This window comes from Pagrus pagrus (assembly GCF_965226575.1).
Source record: "Pagrus pagrus genome assembly, chromosome: 16".
Taxonomy (NCBI): domain Eukaryota; kingdom Metazoa; phylum Chordata; class Actinopteri; order Spariformes; family Sparidae; genus Pagrus; species Pagrus pagrus.
The window spans coordinates 28919571-28942205 of record NC_140200.1 but is presented as its reverse complement, the minus strand read 5'-3'; the positions used below and the strand labels follow the sequence as shown (position 1 = coordinate 28942205).

The 22635-nt window shown below is 39.9% G+C and overlaps 1 protein-coding gene across 1 annotated transcript in view; it reads right to left on the bottom strand.

Moving 5' to 3' along the window:
• Window positions 1-22635, bottom strand: part of lama4 (laminin, alpha 4) — a 71237-nt gene that overhangs the window by 41744 nt on the left and 6858 nt on the right. The window contains exons 2-12 of the mRNA XM_084377116.1: window positions 22313-22414; window positions 22054-22181; window positions 21880-21960; window positions 9222-9436; window positions 8124-8224; window positions 7194-7374; window positions 6725-6808; window positions 6459-6610; window positions 3143-3253; window positions 2684-2795; window positions 2278-2442 (exon numbers count right to left, since the gene is read on the bottom strand). Of these exons, the coding sequence (XP_084233242.1) occupies window positions 2278-2442; window positions 2684-2795; window positions 3143-3253; window positions 6459-6610; window positions 6725-6808; window positions 7194-7374; window positions 8124-8224; window positions 9222-9436; window positions 21880-21960; window positions 22054-22181; window positions 22313-22414 (1432 nt within the window). The remainder of the gene's footprint in view (window positions 1-2277; window positions 2443-2683; window positions 2796-3142; window positions 3254-6458; window positions 6611-6724; window positions 6809-7193; window positions 7375-8123; window positions 8225-9221; window positions 9437-21879; window positions 21961-22053; window positions 22182-22312; window positions 22415-22635) is intronic.

The window sequence follows — 22635 nt, the reverse complement described above, 5'->3', positions numbered from 1 at the left end:
GCTGTTGAACTATTCTTTTAAACATCACATTTTCTCTTTCCACAGTGTTGTTTTTTTAAATAATCTAATAAAAATGAATCTAAAGAAAATATCATGACCCCTTGCCTTTTTATCTAGTGCCACAAGCAGGTTGATATTTTTTGTACAGTGTGAAATGTTCTGGTAAGTTTTTTTTATACCATGACATTAGATACATACATTCATGTTACCTCAGGATGATTTCTAGTTATATAGTTATGTGCTGACTGTAACAGTTTAGCATAGCTGGTCACCTGCTCATTTCTGCCTGCCCTGTCACCTGCCATTCTCCCTTATCAGCCAACTCCACTCACCTGTTCTCACAGCTGCTCCTCATCACCAATCAACCCGGTATGTATACTCCAGCCTCACAGACACTCATTGCTAGACTGTTCTTCACCTCATGCAAGACTCTCCAGCACCTCATGCAAGACTCTCCAGCACTTTTCTCTGGACTGATTACCTGTTGCTGACCCTGCTTGCCTCAAACCAGCCTGCCTTGTTTGATCACTGGAAAACTAACCAGCCTTCTGTCCCCAAAAAGCTCCAGCGAAAGCTCTCTGCTGCTTCACTACTGTGTGAGTTTTCTACTGTGCTTCCCTGTGACTTCCTGGTGATCAGAGTCTCCTCCTGTGTTGCCTTGCTTGCTGCTGTGAGTACGCCGTATACACATTCACCTTCTGGCTTCCGTCTTCATGAGCTCATCGCCTGCTCTCCACTGCTTCTTCCTATTGCCCTTGATCTTCTGGGCTGCAAGTGAGTTTGGACAGTCTGCTGCTCACCCAGCTATTATCCTGCCCTGTTCCGTCTGCTATATCAGTGGATCCGCCAGAGACTTTGTAGAGGGACATTTTGGTGACTTTGCTAGTTGTGCTCTGTTTCTGTTGAGTCTCATTAAGCTCCACGGGCCAAATGTTTAAAATTCTGTGTATAGTCAGGTGTAGAATCTGTGTACACACAGAACAGGAAACATGCATACAAACATGCACAAGCTGTCTGACCAGCACCACAATTCACTATAAATGGCTCTGAACACGCCCCCAATGACCTGGTATGCATATAAAGGGCAACAATTTAGTTTAGTGTTGAAGAGAAATGTTAGAAGTAAAAAAGCAGTTGAACAGGAAATGTAATTTTGTAGACCGTGAACTTAAAGTAATAATTGATCAAACTGACATATGAAAAGTATTTTTGGAGGGGGGTGGCTTCAGTTCTGGCTTTAGCAAAGAAACGGTGTTAAAGATGTGTACCAGTACACACATTCTCACTGCTCGTAGATTTTTTTGATTTTTTTTTTTTTGCATTTGGAAACCTGCGTGGAAAGTGGCATAAGTAAAATTTTTATGTGTATGCATGGTTTATACATTTGGCCCCACAAGTCACTAATCCTGGTTTCCTGTGTGCTGCATTTGTCCATATACTACTTGTTACACTCACTGTCTTTGGGCGCCACCATCTTACCATCAATTGTCCAATAATTTTGATCAAATATCTTTTTTAGTGCTAATTAGAAAATCTTAGCATGCTAACACATCAAACTAAGATGGTGACCATGATAAATATTGCCTGCTAAACATCACATTTGTCAGATTTATGTTGTGAACAATAAGAAAATGTGCATGCTAAGTTTAGCATCTAGATTAATGCACCACTAAGCCTTGCATCTAGATTAATGCACCACTAAGCCTTGCATCTAGATTAATGCACCACTAAGCCTAAGTACAGCTGCTGTTAATGTTCATAGTGGTCCATTACTGGACAGTACTGTAATTTCAGCACTACCAGATCACTATTTTTCTCCCTCACTCAAACCGATGACTGGACAAATTGACCTTTTCCAGGCCTGTTCATGTTCTTTCTTTTTGGCATTCAAACTTGAAAAAGATTGCAGCTGTTTTGGAAAAATGTTGGTGGCTTACAAATGAGTTGTTGCATATGACGATCAGTGATGTGTTGTCTTCACTCTCCCTATAAAGGTTAAAAAAATAAAATAAAATAAATAAAAGTCAGTCATTTGGATCTGCCTATTAGTGATCTTGGGAGATGGAGAGTGATAGCAAGTGAGCTGGGGTGATGCATTTTGGTCATTTTGCTAACAAAGGGGATAGCATCCTCACTTATCCCCCTGAAATGCCCTACTGGCTGTACTTCCATCATCTGGAACTGGAATAAATATCCACAATATTTTTGTGCACTTTTGCAGTTGTGTTTGTTTTGTTTGTACTGTTGTGTTTTGTGAATTGCTGTATGTATCCTCACAGTCATGGGCTTCAGTGGACTCGTCAGTAGCGATGGGCTCTCGTGGGGACAGATCCAGTTTCCTCATCCAGGTCACCATTCCCTGGGCCATCTCAGTGTTCTGTCTGACCACCTGTGGATCAACATCCTGGTGATCACTGTACAGCTCCCAGTCATGGATCATCTCTGTGCACATGGGAAACAAAATACATAAGTCACTCAGATTACATTGTGTAAGTGTAGAGGTGATATGATTTGATATGGTTGAACACTCCAAAGATACTGTGTGTATAATGTGTTTTTTAAAATGACGGTATTCAGCTGGCAAATTCAACTCTCAAGTATGAAGACATCATGATTGCAGCAAACACATGAGAGATTCCTAGGACAGAAGAGTAATTTGCACTTGAGTAGACCTGCTTGGTACCTTCAATGCGCTGGTTAAGATCAGTGAGGTTTGTGCTTAGCTGCTCAGCCAGGGTGAAGGTCTCTAGCGTGTCGTTATCCAACTTGGTTCCCCGAGTCTTCACCATGCTCTCCTGGAAAACCACCACAAAATTGATAAATGACACTTCAATCTGTGACCGAGGTCTCTTGTTTTTAAAGACTTTTACAGAAATTAGTTATTCGAAATAACTGGAACATATCAGGTCCAACCTTTTTGTCAAGTCACTGCAGTTTAAATAATGTATATTATTTGACTGAGATTGTATAGGAGCACATCAATATACTGTTTAACCTGGGTGTTGAAGAGTCTGATTGTTCGGATGCACATGATTTTAAAAAAGTGCATGCATGTATTTCAAGGGGAAAACATTGGCTTACACTTTTAAGCCATCTCTTAAATGGTTAATGTGCTTTTAAAATGACTGATGGCTTAACTGACCAATTTTCTCAGCTGTTTGATGTCCAACACTACAGCCTCTGTGGCCTCCTCCAGCTCCCCAGTCTGGGCCTTCATCACAGAGGACTTATGTCTCCAGCCTAGAAACTGGGTCTGGGATGAAAGCAAAGTCATTTATTTATTAGACCACATTGTAATGGATTAGAAATGGTTAAAAGCTCAGTGTAGTTAAAGAACATGTAAAGGAAAAATAAATTGTTCACTGCATTTCAAGAATTATGTACTGTAACACTGTCTCACCAGAGATGCTCACAAGTCATTTTTTTTGCAAGGTCAAGCCTCAAGTCTTTGAGGGGCAAGTCAAGTCAAGTCTCAAGTCTTTGGTCACAAGTCCAAGTCTTAAGTCTCTTATGGTTGTAATGAGCGTTCTTTCATCTCCTGCATGCTATCTGGTCTGCTTAAACACTGCACAGTTATATCTAAGGAATTCAAAGCATGCACTGTTTTATCATCGCTCCTTTATCTATTAGTATAGAGTATTATCAGCACTGATTAGTTGTTTGGTATATGACCTCTTTAAACAGGCTATTGCAATGCAATATGAAAAAAAACACACAATGAAAGCTTTCCTTTTAAAATGAATAACTGTATTTTGCTTTGCAACATAAATACACTGCTACAATAGCTAAATACAAAACTTTTTTATAGTACATGGCAAAGCAGCACTCTGAGAACAAGTGTGGCAGCAAACAAACACCCATCTTTTCAAAATATTCAGCTAATCTAATCAAGTGAACCTCCTTTACCTACAAAGCTAGTAGCAAGCTAATGTTAACATTAGATAGTCGATGCTGAGCTAAACATGTTTGCTAAGGGCCAGAATTTAGTTTAGTGTTGAGGAGAAATGTTAGAAGCAAAGAAGCAGTTGAACGCATTACAGCGTAATTTTGTGGACCGTGAACTTAATGATTGATCAAACTTACAGACGAAAAAGAGTATTCTTTTCATTGTTTCACATCAATTTAAACTACACTTTCATATGCAATTGAAATGAAAACAAAATTCTATTAAAAAAAAAGTGAGTTGACTTTTATTTTGAAGTAGATTAATCACAGGAAATGCAATGTGTTCAGTTAGCACCACAGTCTTTCATCAAAAATGCATCCACAGAACAAAACAGGCATTTGTAGACAGCAGATCAGTTTGAAATATGTCTGGGAATAGTTTTATTCAGTCTCTGGGAGTAACGACAAAGAAGGAGCTGTTTGATGAATAGCTGCCGGCTACAACTCTGTTTCTCTCATTAACGTTATCAGGTTCTCTATTATCACTGTGTTTACATCGGACATATTGCCATATATATATATATATATATATATGTATATTGACAACTCCGCCATCGTCTTGTGTGTCAGCTCTCCTAACTCTTTTGACGCTAAAAGTGAATTGTGACCCCATTACTCTGTGCTGCAACTTTGCTGCTGGCCCCACTGCTGCACGGAAAAGATGCCTCTGGCAGTTTGTAATCGTAGTGTAGACTAGTGATTTGATTAAAAATGAAAGCGAGGGTGGGCAAGTAATGTAATCAGTGTAACCCCAACCACAGTGTAACAATGGTGATGCCGACTAATGCAGCAAGCTTATTGCAAGACTCAAATAAGCTATTCATAAGGAATAAAGATTTACACTGTTAAAACCTAAAAACAAAGTACAAATGTATTGCATTTGCTTGTTCAGTGCAAGGTCTTAATAAGTCATTTAGGGGTAGAGAAAAAGATTTGCAATAACTAATCATATAAAAATGTATACAAACGGCTGTTTGTATTTTTGTTTTGTTAAGTTCATAATGGAAATAAAAAACTACATTTTCAGAAATATTGTGCTTCTTGTAGTACTTGAAAACTGAAGTGGCCCTCCAACAAGATCACAAGACCAGCAGTGACCCAAGCTAATTTGAGACCCCTGTATTATGGCTTGTAAAGTTATATGGTTAGTGTGTTGGCAAACTATTTCCTGTTTACATATTCAGTAGAATTGATGAAGTCCAATATTTACTCTCCTTTTAGCTCTGTTTTGTTTGTCGCCAGGGCAGGGGTCATGTAGTAGAAAAAGATGTACAGTAGTGATGTGGAAGTCTGTTTATATGGATTAATAAATCAAGGGAAACAATTCAGAAAACGTGACCTATGCAAGCAGATTAACAAGTGGATTGGTTATCAGTGCGTTCAGCATACCAATCTGTTTCAATGTTTACGTTTGTACAGATTTCAACATATGACCCGTGGGGGACTCCATAGATTTGGTCTCTCCAAGCTCCTAACAATAATACTTTGCCCATTTGATGCTAAATGATCCACATTCACTTGCTAGTCACTAATATTGTCTCTCATGTGGTGCTAGTCAGGCAGTGTACTATTAGAGCGGTTTAACAGAAAAGTAATGCATGCTGAATGGACATAAGAATGAAGGCAATGACACTGGACCAAGCAAAACATTTGCAGTCCAATTTAACCAAAACTGTTGTCACGGTTCTGTCATTTTGGTTTCATTTTGTGCATGTTTTATATGTGTTTTCTGGTTTTGTGTTGTCTTTTGCTGTTTTCCAGTGTTCTGTCTTCCCTCCTGTTTTCTTGTGGTCCTCACCAACCTGATTTTCCCTCCACACCTGTGTTGAATCTGATTAATTAGCCCTGCCCTGTTCTATGCTTTCCCTCCACACCTGCACTGTATCTCCCTCATTAGCCTTTCCCTCCTGCCTGTTTTTTCAGCTTTTCCAACATATCAGCCCCTTCCCTGTTTCTAGTGTTTTTTCCGTTTAATACCCTCACCTGTGTTTCTCCACCTCACTTCCCCTGCATCTCATCTCCTCATTAGGTATGTTTGTATTTAAGCCTGTGTATTCCCTCACTCTTTGTTGGTCCATCTGTTCAGTTTGTCCTGTTTTGTTCACCTGAGCCTGTTCCCATGTCTTCCAGCAGCTTCCTGTATCTCCCTGTGGTATGTTTCTGTTTTTTTTTTGTTCCTCGTGTTTTGTCCTGATTTGTACTGGTTATCAGTGTTCATTAAAGCTCGCTTTTTGTGTGGAATCTGCCTGCTCCTGTGTCTGCATTTGGGTCCTGTTTTTGCATGTGTGACAACTATGAGCTAAAAAAGGCTAATAATACATTCACAGGTGAGGGGAACTGCAGTCGAATGATAATTCTCTGTGGGTTTGTCTACAAGTGAAAACTTTCACACTACACATTGTCCTTGGATCCATTGTTCATATAAAAAATGAATAATGAGCATTAATTGAATGTGTGTTGTAATTCTATTTGATCTTGCATTTATGTCTTCATTTTGTGTGTATGTACAGAACCTGCAGTCGTTGAGCAGTGTAGTTGTAGTATTTGAGCCTGTCATTGGCAGCAGCGCCCGTGGAGATATTCAACACTCCCACTTTCAACTGGTCCAGTGTTTTATTCGACAGCCGCAAGTCACCAATCAGATGCCAAATGCACTCATCACAACCTAAATGCAAAAAAGAGATGTCAATTACAGCATCTATGTTATAAATTCAAATAGTTTGTCTCTAAAAAGTGTACTCTGCTGTAGCAGAATCTCTGCTTCAGTCACTCCACTTACTGATGTTGCACAGGTTGACTGTTGCAGCCTCTGGCAGGCACTCTCCTGTATGCACCTCACAATGGCCGCTCTCACAGTCACACTCTATAAAAGCAGATGCAATTCATCACACAGTGTGAGACAGAAAGTTTTGCATATCATCTTAAATACTTGATCAGCTGGAAACAGGTCAGCCTCTCTATTGTGGGACTAATGGCTTTAGCAGCTGTGTGTTTATAGATTTAGGCTGCATGGTGATGTCATTCAGCTCTCCGCCCAAGTCTTCGAGTCTCAGGCCACAGGTCAACAGCTCTCAGCAGATGCTTCTCTGACATCATGCGCACTACTGTGGTCGTGGGTGTGGGAACATGAATACTTAGCGCAGCCTTTTCCTCTGGGAAAGCGTTATCTGCATTGAATGTTTCCACAAATGGTCTGGGAGTAAGAGCATGGAACATCGGACATGTCATATGACGGACAAAGGACTTACTCTGGCAACCGGAGGGGCTGTAGTCCCAGTAGCCTGGGAGGCAGCGCTCACAGTAACGACCTCCAGCCCCCGGGCGGCACGGACAGCTGTGGGTAAGAGGATGGCAGGTGGAGCGGATAGAGGCTGGCCCGCATTCACACCTCTGACAGCCCTGACAGCTGGAGAAACCAGAGTAGCCCTCCTAGATAACATGAATGAAGAACACTGTATGAAATACGTTGTTCCTACTATTACTATACTACTATGGTAGCTTTGGCTATAATTTTTACGTTTTACGTTGTTTATGTTATGAAAACATCATACACACTAAAGTAATTACCAATTACTTGGTCATCACACATCACTACCCTGGTAAAAAGCCCAGAAAAGCCTCTACTTTCTGAAGGAAACTTAAGAATTTCAGAGTGAAATTCTTGTCATCTTTTACAGAGGAACAATTGAAAGGATCCTCACTCGAAACATCACAAACTGGTTTGGGCATGGCCCAGGAGATGAAGGCTCTGTAACAGGTGATTAAAACCACCCAGAACATTATTAGTACTATTCTACAGAGTATATATAGTGATATCAGTGAAGTGAGATGTCCGTCCAATAGACACTAAAAGACAACACCCAACCCAGCGACCGTCTTCTCACCCTGCTGCCATCTGAGAAAAGATACAGTATCCACTGCCATACCGCCAGACTACAGAGCAGCTTCTTTCCTCAGGCTGTGAGACTCCTAAACTCATCCTCAACACTCCACCATGAATAGCTTATTTTTCTGACTTAATTTTTATATGTATGATTATTTCTCAATTAGTCTGTGTATGTAGCTTAGGGACTCACAAACAGAAATGTCATTATACAATCTTGTATTGCTGCTTCATGTGAATTTCCAGATATTCCTAGAAGAAACTGGACTAACAGTGTCCATACAGTTCCTCTCACCTCACACTGGTCGCACAGTCGCCCGGTGACACCCGGCTTGCAATGACACACTCCTGTTCTGTCGTCGCATGAAGAGGTACCACATTTATTGCACTCGCACTCTGCGACAGACACAGGACACATGCACTGATAAGAACATTGATGAGACAAATTATGTCACAAGCATGGTGGAAAGGGTTGTTTTTGAACTAGCACAGCCTTGAAAGGCATATGGTAATCCTTGATCCTAAATTGTGACCTTGTCTAGTTTTGGGGTGAAATACACACACAAAATTGATAATAGTGACAAATGAACTCTGCATTTCTTGCTGGATATATTAAAAGACAACACCCACCCCAGCCATAGTTTGTTCTCCCTGCCCTGCTGACGTCTGGTGGTAAAAGATACAGAAGTATCAGCTATCGCTGATACTTCTGTATCTTTTGCCAGACTACAGAGCAGCTTCTTTCCTCAGTTTATGAAACTCCTGAATCCATACCCTACACTCCACCATGAAAAGTTTATTTTTTCTGACTTGGTTATTGTAAATTTATTGATTATTGTTTATTAATTAGTCTGTTTTTGTTCGTTTATGTGAATTACAAAATAAATTTTTAAAATCTTGTTTTGCATAATAAAAAAGTTTAAAAAAATGTTTTTATCTGAAATATTGTATATAATTATTTTGATATAACTGAGATGAAATACAAATAAATGTGATTAAAAAATAAAACATAACAGATAATACGTCAAAGCTATTCATATGCTGAGTCTACCACTGCGTGACAGTGTAATATGTCAGGTCATCTTGTGCTGTACTACACAATCCTGGAAGAATGCTGAACTGCTGTCACTGGCGTATGAGAGGAATGTTCAGCAGTCTGCCAGAACAACTGCATCAACAAACTCAATGAATTTACATGCTTCATTTTACCTCTTACCTCTTACTGCTCGCTTAAGATGGACAAGTGTAATTGTACAGGTTTCACAAAAGATTAAGTAATAATATCTTCACTCAAGCACAACCTTTGAACATGGAAGCTCTTCTTAATGTCATGAGTCTATGATTGATCAAACATCTCTTAAATGAAAATTTAGTTTGCCGAAATTACTCCCACCTCTGCAGTTCTTAGAACTTATGGCGTCACCGTAGAAACCCGGGGCACACCTCTCACAGTTGGCACCAGCGGTGTTTCCCCAGCAGTGCTGGCAGTGGCCCGTCACGTTGTGGCACTCATTAAAGATCAGGTTAGGGTCAGAGTTGCTGTTGCAGTCGCATCTCTTACAGAAATTACCAATAGCCATTGGGTTGCCATAATAACCTGGAGCACACCTGGATGGGACAATATTACAAACTTATTATATATATATATATATATATATAACTACTATAAACAATGTTAATATTTAACATGTTCAACATTTGTTGGTGTACTTGGCTAGATCACAATTTGTCTTTTAGGTCACATATTTCAAAATTATTGAGCAAACTTAAACCTAAAATTGTTTTCTTTATAGGAATAAATCCTGACAAACCATGCTCAATAGAAAGACTGTGCACCACTGTGTTCCGTATAGCACTGTTGGTTGGCCCTGGGTCAGTGGACGAAGCAACATGGTAAAGTCTTTCTCTATAAAGCACTAATTAGTAAACTTCCCATGTACCTGAATAATCTTTTGTCAACCAACAACATGAGATATGCAACTAGATCCCAAGACTGGAACACCCTAAAAACGCTAAGGTAGCCTATAGGACAGAATATGGGGAGGCTGCCTTCGGTATTGCTGTAACCATAATGTGTAATAACCTTCAAACTTTCTTTTAAAAGCTTTCTTCTCTGGTATCATATGGTGTTATTAAAGCAACACTAGGTAGTTTTTTGACCTTAAAATAATGTTTCTAAACTCAATTAAGTGGTAGAAAAACGGTTAATAGGATGAATGGTGACGTCTCTGCAGCCCGAGGGGGGTCGTGCCAGCAGAAACCGCACTGTGTAATTTCACAGAGCGGGTCGTAACCTATCTGACGTAAAGGCATCTAGTGCGACCTGCTTTACGGCATACGTCACATGTTTATTCGTCGGTGGATTTAGCCAGCAGCTACTTGGATTTTTCGTAAACCAACGCCATGGCCGAGCCAGCTAAACTAGCCAAGAAAGTATTGTCTGAGGAGGCGAAGAAAAGAAAAAGAGAAAGTGATAGAACAGAGCCCGGACACGGATAAATATTGGACCAGCTTACACTTGGTGGCGCGAGTTGAGTAAGAAATGGGTTTCAAGACTGATGGCGACCTAGCCTTGATGCTACTGGATTTGTAAGTCATATATTACATATATACATATTTATTATCTTACCGACTTTTACTTTGAGTTGATTTGTTGTGGTGTTCATTGGGGCACTATTTGTCCACAGTTTATAACCGTAATAAAGCCGGGAGATAATCTAATGCTGTCTGTTTCGATAGCTTGCATGTTTTCATGTAGTGACTGTAAACAATGACTAACTTACTAAAACACTATGAACGTCTTGTCTTGAAAAGTTGCAGATTCCTTAGTTCATGCAGATAATCAACGTAATTGTTGAACAGTGTGGTCGGGAGGTAACGTTAGGCTATTGTTATTATCGGTAACGTTAGCATGCTACTTACTGTTGTCGTACCGAGTTGGTTGTAGTTATTACACCAAACAAAACGTCAACTTGCGATTGTATTTAGTAACTCCTGAAAACGTAGTTATATTTTCAGACATTACTAATCACATTCACGCCCAAGCGTTGTGTTTTGGAAGTAACTTAGGCAGTGCAATCACTATAACCAACTCGGTATGAGAATAATTATAGAATGCTAATGTGCTGTGTTGCCTATATGCTAACAAACTACCAACTGCTATCTCTGAATCTAGCTTGTTGTTGGCACTCGATTGAGGTTTTTTCAGACAATTTCGCCGGCTCCGTCAACAAATTCACATGTATTCATTTTCCCCAGGGATACTCGTACAGTGACAGTATTTACGACACTAGTAACAGATAATTGCGCTTCTTAACCAGCTGGGGGTAGTAATGAGTCCAAACTACCTAGTGTTGCTTTAAAGGCTGAATTGCTCAAAGAAAATTCTTGCAGTTGTTTTTAATGGTACGGATATGTGTTGAGTTATGGGCTTGTATGTATGTGTGTACATGACTGTGTATGTAAATATGTCTAACTGTTATATTTGTAGATTTTGAGGGCTGGCTCCAGTTTTAAAGCAGGGTTGGTAAGTTATTCTAGAAGCAATTTTGTTACATTTGTTGAAAATCACTTATCATCCCAACAGTTATCAATTAATCAAATGCTCTGACAAAAAAAAACAAGAGAAAAAAATCCAGTATTTGTGGCTGTCACAGGCATCTAATAAGCCTGGTTGTTTAATTTGTCTTGTGTGGAAATATTGGATAGGTGCTTTTCTGTCTACCTGCCTGCCTACTCTGCCTGCATCTTCACTGGGCATGACTGGAGGCAAGGTGTATATATTGCAAAAGCCATTAGCAAGGTAGTCGAAGAATTGAACAGAAAGTGCAGCCAAAATTTCCAAGTACTAACATGCTAGCTTGAAAGTGGCAAGTACTAACAATAGCCTTGTCCGTGGTTCATGTTCACTATGATAATGTTAGGTGTTTTCTTAAAACTGAGACATGAGGTAACTAGTTGGATATGATAAGCAATGACAGCAATGCGCTGCGCTCACAGTACACAGGCCCTGAGCCTGTTGTTTAGCAGCTAGATAACAGTAGTGCACATCAAACCCCTACTGCCAAAGAAAGAGTGGGTGACAGCTGCAGTGACAGACTGTTGTTCAGCAGCTAAATCAGTAGCTCAAAGCAGACAGCCACAGCAGTAAGGAATAACTGTTGCACAAGGTAGCTTTTTCCGTCATGGGAACAATCATGGCGGCTATTGTACCTGTGTTTATTTGATGTTGCATTTAACAGAGTTGATATTTTTTGTATGTATTTGTTAGACTAAAAAAGCGAAGAGAGGGTTATGGCGCTGGACTAGACACACGTCTTTTTGTGAGCTTCTGGCAATATCTGATGTAGAATCCTGTAAATTATCCTTCAACCTCACGAACAGCGATACTAAACGTTGGTGGCGACTTATTACAGTATGCCAGCGACAATATGCCTACGAAGAAAGTACAAAACAAGCTTAAAGCAAACTCTTCCCAACTGACGAGGACGACGTCTCAGATGCTAACAGCCTAGCTAACTCAACAGGTGATGCTAGCCCCATGCTTCAAACAGAGGATGTGGATACTGGAATGGTCCATAACATGGATGTTATTCAGAAACTCGACGGGATCAGAAATGCCACGAAGATGGATGTGGTCTTGAAAGCAATTCAAGACGTTAAGAGGGACTTCTCGGCATGCATTGATGAAGCAGAGGTGCGCAATAGCAACGTGGAGGACACAGTTAACTCGGAGAAAGGCAAGTGTGATGCGCTGGTTAAACAAGTGACTCGCCTCATGAACAAACTTGATGAGCTTGAAAAACCGCTCTCGCCGATCTAACCTACGACTACTTAACGTGCCAGAGAAAATGGAAGGGAATGATGTGGTTGCTTTTCCTGGAGAAGTGGCTACCTGACACCACTTTTCATCGAAAGAGCCTACAGGCTGCCCGGCCGGACACAGCATAATTGATCCACCACACCAAGGCTGGATTGCACCAACAAGGTTTAATTTAATCTGAGATTAGCTCTAATCAGAGATTAGTAAAACTAGGTTTAAAATGAGTTAATCCAGGTTTAAAATTAAGCAGAGCTCTGTTGCACCATTTAAAATTAATCTCAGTTTAATAAAACTCAATTTATCTGAATTTAAACTTAGTTTAAACTGATTTAAATCAATAGGGATAATTGTGGATATCGAAATTAAAATTAATAATTAAATATGCAATTAAATATATAGGCTACATCGGAAGCGTGCTGTCAGGAACCCGGATTTATATAAAAAAAGAGCGAGACTGTTTCAACGGGGGCTTTTCAGATTAAACGTTACATTGTTGCTAGCCAGCAAAAACGTTAGCCTAACGTCAGATCGGCAACGTTACTATGGCTCGGCAGAGGAGTTCAAACTTTTCTTCCTTCGAGAAAAACTTGCTGACTGAATTAATGGATCAATATGGGGAAATTATAGAAGACAAGAAAACGGACAACAGCACGGTGAAAAAGAAAGATACTGCTTGGCAGCAACTGGCTGACAGTTTTAACGGATCGACCGGAGGGAAGGAGAAAAGAGACGTTGCGCAGCTTAAAGCTTGCTGGAAAAACTTAAAAACGAAAGCCAAAAAAGATGCGGCGACTGTGAGACGAGAGATGTTCATCACAGGAGGAGGTCCTCCGCCAAAGAAATATGATTCACTGGTGGAGAAAATCAATTCCCTCATCCCGCAGCAGATGGAGCCATTGCAAAATCCGTATGACGACGACGGCATCTTGGACCAGCTCACTTCAGACTCACCCGGGGAAGATGGTAAGAAATCCAGTCACGCTTTACTGACCTCAGTCAATAATCAGTTATTATTTGTCCTATCCAATTAATTTGTTTTTTCGCCATATATTTTGGTTTTTGTTTTGATAGAGTTCATTTTAACACTGCGGCCAGTGCAGCAAGAGGAGCATCTGCAAGACGGTGCAGCTTCCTCTTTTGTATTGTCATCATCCTCCTCATCTGATTTGAACAGCTGCAGGAGAAACAAGCGACCCTACGTGACACACCAGGAAATTTTGGTTTTAGAGAAAGAGAAGATTGAAATGGAAATCGAAAATGCCATACTACAGAAAGAAGTATTAAAGCTGCAGAAGGAAGTGTTGCTGCTGAAAAAAAAGAAGATGCTTACCGACAGTTTCACCCTTGATGCCACTTTTTTATCATAAAATGAGAATATTTTTCACTGATTTAACATGTAGCCTACCCCTATTGTAAAATGAATGGTAATAAAAAAAATGTATAGCTATCTGCACTGAAATATTTACAAATAAAATTTCTATTTTTACTTTTCTTCAATGTGCATCTTCTCTGTGCTTCACAGTTTGAAAAAGACACTTATTGACAGGTCAAGCTACTATTAGTTTATTGATATTGCTTAAAGCAGTATTCAACCAGACATAGTTGGCAGTAATTCAATTATGTGGAAATTGACTTTTCACCACAATGTCAGCAATTATTTACAAAAACATGTATTTATATAATTATTCTGAAAAGTGGTTCTGTATTAGAGTTTGCCTCACAGCATTCCCACTTGGATTGGCATTGTGCTCCTGGTCATCCTCTCTGTCCTCTATGTCCTCATGTAGGTCCTCATCTGCTTCAAAGTGTAGCTCATCTCCACGCCTCTTTCCAAAGTTGTAGAGAACTGCAACTGCGACAATGACGGTCAAGGTGGTGTCCAGCTTTGTGCGCAGTCCATCTTTAATGCAGGGAAACCTTCTTTTCCATGCTCCAAAGAGTCGTTCTATCACTCCTCTGGCTGCAATGTGACGGGAGTTGTACCTTCTCTCTGCTGGTGTTTGAGGGTTCAGAAGTGGAGTCATCAGGTATGAGCGGCATGGATAACCATTATCCCCAACGAGATGGCCCTCATAAGCTTGGTTCTCGAGGATGGCACAAAGCTGACTGTTGTCAAAGATCCTGCTGTCATGAGTTGATCCTGGCCAATGTGCTACAATGTTGGTTATTTCAGATTTTTGATCACACACCACTTGAACATTGATGGAGCAGTATCCCTTACGGTTGCGGAAAAGCTCTCCATTCACACCACCAGGATTCTGTATCGGGATATGTGTGCAATCAATAGCACCCAGCACCCCTGGAAATCCAGCTTGCCTGTAGAAACCAGCAGCTGTTTCCACTGTTGGAGAGAATCGGATGTACTGGTTCTTCAGAGATGAAATGGCCCGAGACACTCTGCTGACAATACGGCAAACAGTTGAGTTGTGTAGACCGAACAGGTCTCCATCCACCCTCTGGAAACAGCCAGTAGCGTAGAACCTCAGGGCAACCAGGAGTTGTAGCATCGGTGGTACAGCTGCATTTCTGTCACTGCCATGTTTGACAGTTGGTCCAGTCTTCCTGTTCAGCTCCAAAACTGTTTCCTTGGTAAACCGGTATCTCACCAAAAATTCCTCTTCATCGTAAAATTCAAGAGGATTGAGCCTGTCTCTCAGTTTTCTTCGAGGAACTTCATTATTTTGCTCTATCCACCTCAAAAATGCAGCCATTGTTAAAGTTAAACCTTCCCAACTGTCAGTTTAAAATTAATTCTCGATCACAGTTTAAATTGGAGTTTAAAGTTCTGGTGCAACAGAATTAAATTTAAACTTGGTTTAAAGTAAAAATTAAACTGAGGTTTAAAGAGTGGTTTAAATTTAATCTGTTTTAATTTTAAACTAGGTATGAAGTTTGGTGCAACAGAATTTAAACTTAAACCATGATTTAATCTGATTTTAAAGTTAAACCTTGTTGGTGCAATCCAGCCCAAGAGTCCTCATCGTGAAGTTTTTAAACTTTCAAGATAAAGTCTGAGTGATGCGAGCAGCCAGGGCCAAAGGCAAAGTAATGTGTGGTGGTCAAGAGATCATGTTCTTCCCGGATCTATTGACGGAGCTCCACCGGCGAAGGAGGTGTTTTGATGGGATATATATTTACCCAGCCAAGCTTCGAGTGTCGTCTGACGGACAAACACATGACTTTGAAACCCCAGCAGATGCTGAAAAGTTTATCCAAGGTTTACAGAACACAAACGACACACAGATTAATTAAAGCGAACTGCTGAATCATTGATTATCCTTCTGTAACAGTAGTGGTATTTTAATTTAGTTAAAAAGAAAGGAGACAGCCTTGTAAATAGAAAGGGGCTTACATCTGGTTATTGGAGAAGTGGATATTCACTATACTGTCGGCTTTTCGGGAAGAGAATTAGGCTGCCAGAAGGACTATGTTGAACATTTCATAAATGCTTGTTCGTATAGAATATGTACTTTTGCCAGGGGACACAAATATCCTATTAGTTTTGTTTTGGTCTGTTTTTTTGTTTTTTTCCCTTATTACTACTTATTATTTATTTATTATTTAGTTATTACTTTAAGGACTGCTTGGTTTGGTCTAACTGTGCCCTTGTTTACACTGGATCAGTATGTGAACTTGCCAGTGTTGTCAACTCCTCAGTAAGGAATGTCGCTATTGGCTGTCCTAAAAGTCGCTAAAAGTCTCTAAATGACGTCATCACCTAATTTGCATAACTTGCCATGTGCATTTAATTGTAATGGACACTGTAGGAGAGAGGAATAACGTTGTGGGAGAAATAAAAAACACCCTTAATATGTTTAGAACTACAAATGAACTTATTTTAGTACAGTGATTTATTTTGGACAAAGAACATTTTACATTTACATCCAGCCCTGACTGTAACCCAGGGTGGGATCAGCTAGCGGCGGCTTCGCGCATGCGGGACTCGCAGTCTGGACGCGAGGGGTGAACCTCTCCTGCTCTGATTGCAGCTGGGAGGGACTGTTGCGTGAGGACTGGGCCACCTGTGAGTGTTTTGGGATGGTCCCACGGCAGCACCCGCTGCTCATTGAACGATACGTGCTTTCACGTCAGAGTCTCTACAAGTCTCCAAATACACCAGAAAAAGTCGCTAGATCTGTCGCTAGTCGCTTTTTTGAAAAAGAGTCGCTAGAGGGGTCTGAAAACTCGCTAAATATAGCGACAGTTGGCAACACTGTTAACTGCACCCTGAGGTCAAGGGGAGGGTGGGAGGGAACGTGGGGCTGTCTTGTTCAGGTTGACAGCTAAGGGGATTCGTTAATGGCAGATTTTATGTTTTGTTTGTCTTTCTGTACTCCTCACAATGTGTTGGTTTTTACTGGTGCACTCCCAATATGACACAGGGAAAATCAACAGGTTTACCCACAACTAACTGATACTATGCTGGACATTCTGACGTATTATTAAATTTAGATGACTTCAAATAAGAATTTTAAATTCACTTCTTGGAATGTAAGGGGGATGGTACAATTGGCTAAGCTAAAGCAGATTATTACAAGGCTTAAGCAGTTTAAATCATAGATTATTATCATAGATAGTTTTTATCCAGGAGACTCATTTACTCAGAGAGGACTTGGTGAAAATACGAAGGAGATGGCCAGGCAAAGAGCTGGCGTCCTGTTTCCCTTCCCACTCTAGAGGTATTATGGTGTTAATTCACAATTCGGTGCCTTTCCAAGTTAACAACCCTATTTATGATAAAGCTGGTAGATTTCTGATGGTTCAAGGAACTCTCTTAAGAGAAAATATCAATTTGGTTAACGTGTATGGCCCTAATAATGACAACCCATCATTTTTTGAGAATTTGTTTTTGCTGTCGGCCACCCTCCCTGGTAAAATAATATTGGCGGGTAACTTTAATTGTACTTTAGACCCAAAGCTTGATCGCTCGTCAGGGATGGATACCCCCCATCCTCAAACTAGAAAGAAAATGCAACAATATATAAAAGACCTGAATTTATGTGACCCATGGAGAACTCAAAACCCCAGCAAAAGGGAATATACAGCATCATTTTAAACCCACTCCTGAATAGATTATTAGTTTAATCTCATCCTCTCTGCTACCTAGTATAACTAACTGTATATATGATAGCATTGTTTTGTCAGATCATGCCCCAACCTCACTATTTTACAATGATGTACAATTGAATAGATACTCGGCTAATTGGCGCTTACACCCTAAATGGTTACAAGATTCTGACTTTATGAAATGTGTAGGTGAGCACATTGATGTCTACTTCTCAATAAATACAAATCAAACAACTGCAGCCATTAGGTGGTAGGCCTTTAAAGCATATATTAGAGGACAAATGATAAGCTTCACCAGCTCTAAATCTAATAAATTCAAACAGAGAATGAATGAATTAGACTCCAAAATTAGAGGATTAGAGAGAGTGGCTATCATAGATAATTAGACGCAAACAAAACAAGAACTACTTACCCTTGAAGCAAAATATTAGGAGCTCTCCATGCTTAAGACTGAGGACAGTCTATTAAGACTGAAACAAACGTTTTATGTCCAGGGTGAAAAGCCTGGTAAATTGCTAGCCTGGCAAATAAAGAAGCTTGAGTCTGACAGAGCCATTAATACAACGAAAGGAGGAATGAACAAGGAGAATTATCTACAGATCCTACAGAAATTAATAACACTTTTGTTTCATACTATAAAACCATTTATAACTCTGACTGCCCACTAGACCTGGTAAACCAAAACCGTTTCCTTGATGGACTGGACATTCCCTGTATTCCTGAGGATATAAAAATTTAATTGCAGAAGCAATTAGATTTGGATGATATTTCTAACGCTATTACAAGCATGAAAGGAGGTAAGGCATCAGGTCCAGACGGGCTTCTGATAGATATTTATAAATTATTTAAAGAGAAATTAATAGCCCAGTGTTAGAGGTTTATTTGGAATCCTTTAAAACGAGTTGCCTCCCTGCTTCATTATGAAGTGCTCTGATCACTCTTATTCTAAAACCAGCTAAAGTGCCAACCAAACGGGGTTCTTATAGACCCATATCACTCTTGAATTCTGATGCAAAGTTTATAGCTAAAGTTCTAGCTATGAGACTACAGAGGGTCCTAGCAGCCATTATACACAGGGACCAGAAAATTGCCAGGGATTCCACAACGTGAGGAGAGTTCTCAATATAATCCATGCTTACGAAGAGTCCCCTGACACCGCAACCTTATCACTCGACGCAGAAAAGGCATTCGACCAAGTCGAGTGACCCTATCTCCTCAAGGTGCTTAAACGTTTTGGATCTGGTGATTATTTTCGTAGATGGGTTGAAATTATACTTGTTGATTCTTCTGCAGTGGTATCTACTAATAACCTCACCTCTCAGCCTTTTACACTATTTTGAGGCACAAGACAAGGGTCACCAATTTCACCTCTACTTTTTGTAATAGCCATGGAATCATTGGCATTAGCGATTAGATCACACCCCTCAATCGATGGTATTAAGATCGGGGACATGGAACACAATATAGCACTGTACGCTGATGTTACTATTGTGTTTTTATCACATCTTGCAGAATCAATATCATCCCTCTTAGAGTTGATAAATACATTTGGTAGCATCTCTGGTTTCAAAGTGAACAAAGAAAATCATATATTATGTTTCTAAATGAAAACAAGAGGAAGAAACCAGTAATATCTCACCTATTTGTGAATGTCACAGAAGGATTTAAATACTTGGGTATCAGAATAACCTCAAAGATAAGTAATCTTAGTTCCGACAATTCTACTAGCATGGGTTCAAAATGGACTGAAGAGATCACCAGATCTCAGACCAGAACATTGCCTCAATCTATATTGGAAAGAATAAACATAATAGAGATGACTATACTACCTAAATTTCAATGTTTTTCAATCAATTCCACTAGCTCCTCCTCCTTCATTTTTCCCTTAAGGCCAGAAAGCTTCTATCTAATTTCATTTGGAACAATAGGAAGCCAAGACTCAGACTCTCTCTCTCATATTTACCTTATGATAGGGGAGGGTTACAGTTGCCAAATTTAGAATGGTGTTACTGGGCGGCCCAATGTTTTGGTTTTCTAAGGATGTTCTCTTGCCCTGGTTAGAAATTGAAAAACTGTCCTCAAAGGGTTTGTAACTGAATAGCTATCTATACTCAGCATTTTTAAGAAATTAAGGAAAAGTACTGCTAATCTTCTTGTAAAAAGCACTATTGTTGTCTGGTATGTAGAACAAAACATTTTGGGTGACTCCCCAGGGTTGTCCTGTTTCTCCCCAATCTGCGGTAATGATCACTTCACCGAAGAAACGACATGGGTTTTAAAGCATGGTTGAACAAGGGCATAGTAAAACTACAGGATGTATATGAGGATTACAATCTAATGACATTCAATGAGTTTAAGGCAAAGTTTGATGTAACACAGAAACACTTCTTCAAATATCTACAACTTAGAAGCTTTATTCTGGCACACTTAAAGAATTCAGTTCAACAACTTCTATCTCCATCTTAGAAACATATGTTACAAAAAATTGTTTCGGCAAAAGACTGGTCTCCCAGTTTTATAACATGTTGGTTGGACACCATAAGGATAACACCGAAAGTAAGAGACAGGAGTGGATACGAGACTTACAAGAAGACATTTCACTCAATGAGTGGAGTAAAATATGTTTAAAGACACACACTCAAACCATCAACACCTGATTGAAATTGATACAATTTAACTGGATAATGCAAACGTATATCTCCCCTGTACAATAAATAAATTCGATCCTAATATACTTGACCTATGTTATAAGTGTAACAGTCACCAGGGTCCACTATATCACTGTTTGTGGAAGTGTGAAGAGATTCAAAAATTTTGGAGCTCAGTGTTAACATATATTTCTCAGATCACATCTTCCCCTGTACCTTTATGTCCTAAGTTATGTATTTTAGGCGTTTATCCCGATGACTGTTCTTTATCTTGTAAGGAAAGAAAAATGGTTGACCTTTGTTTAGTCCAGGCCAAACGTTCTATTACATTATGTTGGAAGAATGTTGGTTGCCCCTCTCTTGACGACTGGTTAAATAACTTAACATCAAGTGTGGCTCTTGAGAAACTGACCTATATTGTTAGAAAGAGGGCTTCTGAATTTTATAACATTTGGAAGTTGTTTATGGAACTGATAAAGAATGGTGATATTGAAGAGGCATTTGGAGAGTGAGGTAATAGGAAAGAAAATGTATATACTATATATATATATATGGTAAATGGTCTGCATTTCTATAGCGCTTTTCCAGTCCTCTCAGACAGCTCAAAGCGCTTTACAATACATGCCACATTCACCCATTCACACACACATTCATACACTGATGGCGGAGGCTGCCATGCAAGGCGCCAACTGCTCATCAGGAGCAATTTGGGGTTCAGTATCTTGCTCAAGGATACTTCGACATGTAACTGGGGGGAGCCGGGATTCAAACCAGTGACCTTCCGATCAATAGACGACCGCTCTGCCAATAAATATATGTTTAAAAAAAAAAAAAAGCTAAGAGAGCTTATTGAGCATAGCATCACACCCCACTTACTGTAATAGGGGTAGGAATGACATATTTTTAATTGGATTTTGGAAAATCTGCTGAAATAAGCTCTGTGGCAAACACAAGTTTATGATACTTACATGATTTGTTCAGCAAGATAATACGAACAGATGAACACCAATTTTGTGAAGTAAAAAACTAATGTTAGGCTAGAAACAGCCTACAATTTGGTCACATGAATTAAAGGTCACCGCCACAAAGTGTCTTACTATACACGTTTTCTATATATTGATCAATCTGCAAGTTGTAAAGTAAGTGACTGCATGTGACTCTTCTCTGGGATCCCTCTCATTCTTCATCGACACACCTTTTCCAGTAAGTCTCAGCTCTGATGAGGCCCTATTAATTCTGTCTGTGAATGGTGTTTCTAAGTGCCCTTATCAACCTTTTTGCTATTTGTTAATAAACTAGTAAATTTTAAACGGAACCATGTCTCCTGCTTGTTACAATTCACCTGTTATTGTATTAGTTCTATAAAACTTTGGAAAAAAAAAGTTTAATCACCAATGGAAGATACAGTCCAACCTCAGTCTTTACTTTGTATTGAATGTGTCCAGAGAGGATCATAGCTTACATTGACTTATTTACCTTCTTGATTGGTTGTTCAAAGCCGTCTCAGCACTAACCTCTCACAGAAATGTCCAGCGTAGCCCTCTTGACACTTGCACCGCAGAATGGCACCTCCTCTGTCACAGTGCACTGCAAAGCTGGCCAGACACACAGGGGAAAGTATTTCAGACATTACCCACTGCTTGCCAACACAGTCTTGTGGCTGCAGAAACAAGAATGGACTGGCTTACTTATTGGTGGGGACAGAGAGGGGGCAGGCACAGGGTCGGCAGGTGTGGTGTCTGTCTAGGCTGGGAGCCAGCATATAGCCATCTTCACACATTTCACAGAAATCACCTGCACTGTGGTCCCTGCAGTTCTGGAAGGAGGTATATTACAAGTGAGTGGCTTATTTGATAAAATTGAAAAATCTCTGTAACAGTACAAGAAATTAAATTGTCTTGCTTGATCTAATACATACTAAATGACAATTAATTTGAGAAAACTTACTTTACAAACACCAGTGACGTCATCGCAGTAATCTGCATGGCCTTTGCAGTTACACGGTAAGCACAAGTTTTGCTCACTCCGGAAAAATCCCATCATACACACCTGCAGTGGATAAAGAAATAAACACTGATCAGCCACAACATTACATGTGATGTGATTTACATTGATCATTTTGTCACAATGCAATGCTCTGATGGGAACCCTTGGGTCCTGGATGCCACTTCAGACACATGACCCATCTAAACACTGTTGTGGACTAAGTACACCCCCTAATGGCAACGGCATTCCCTGATGACAGTGGCCCCCCCAGCATGACAATGTTC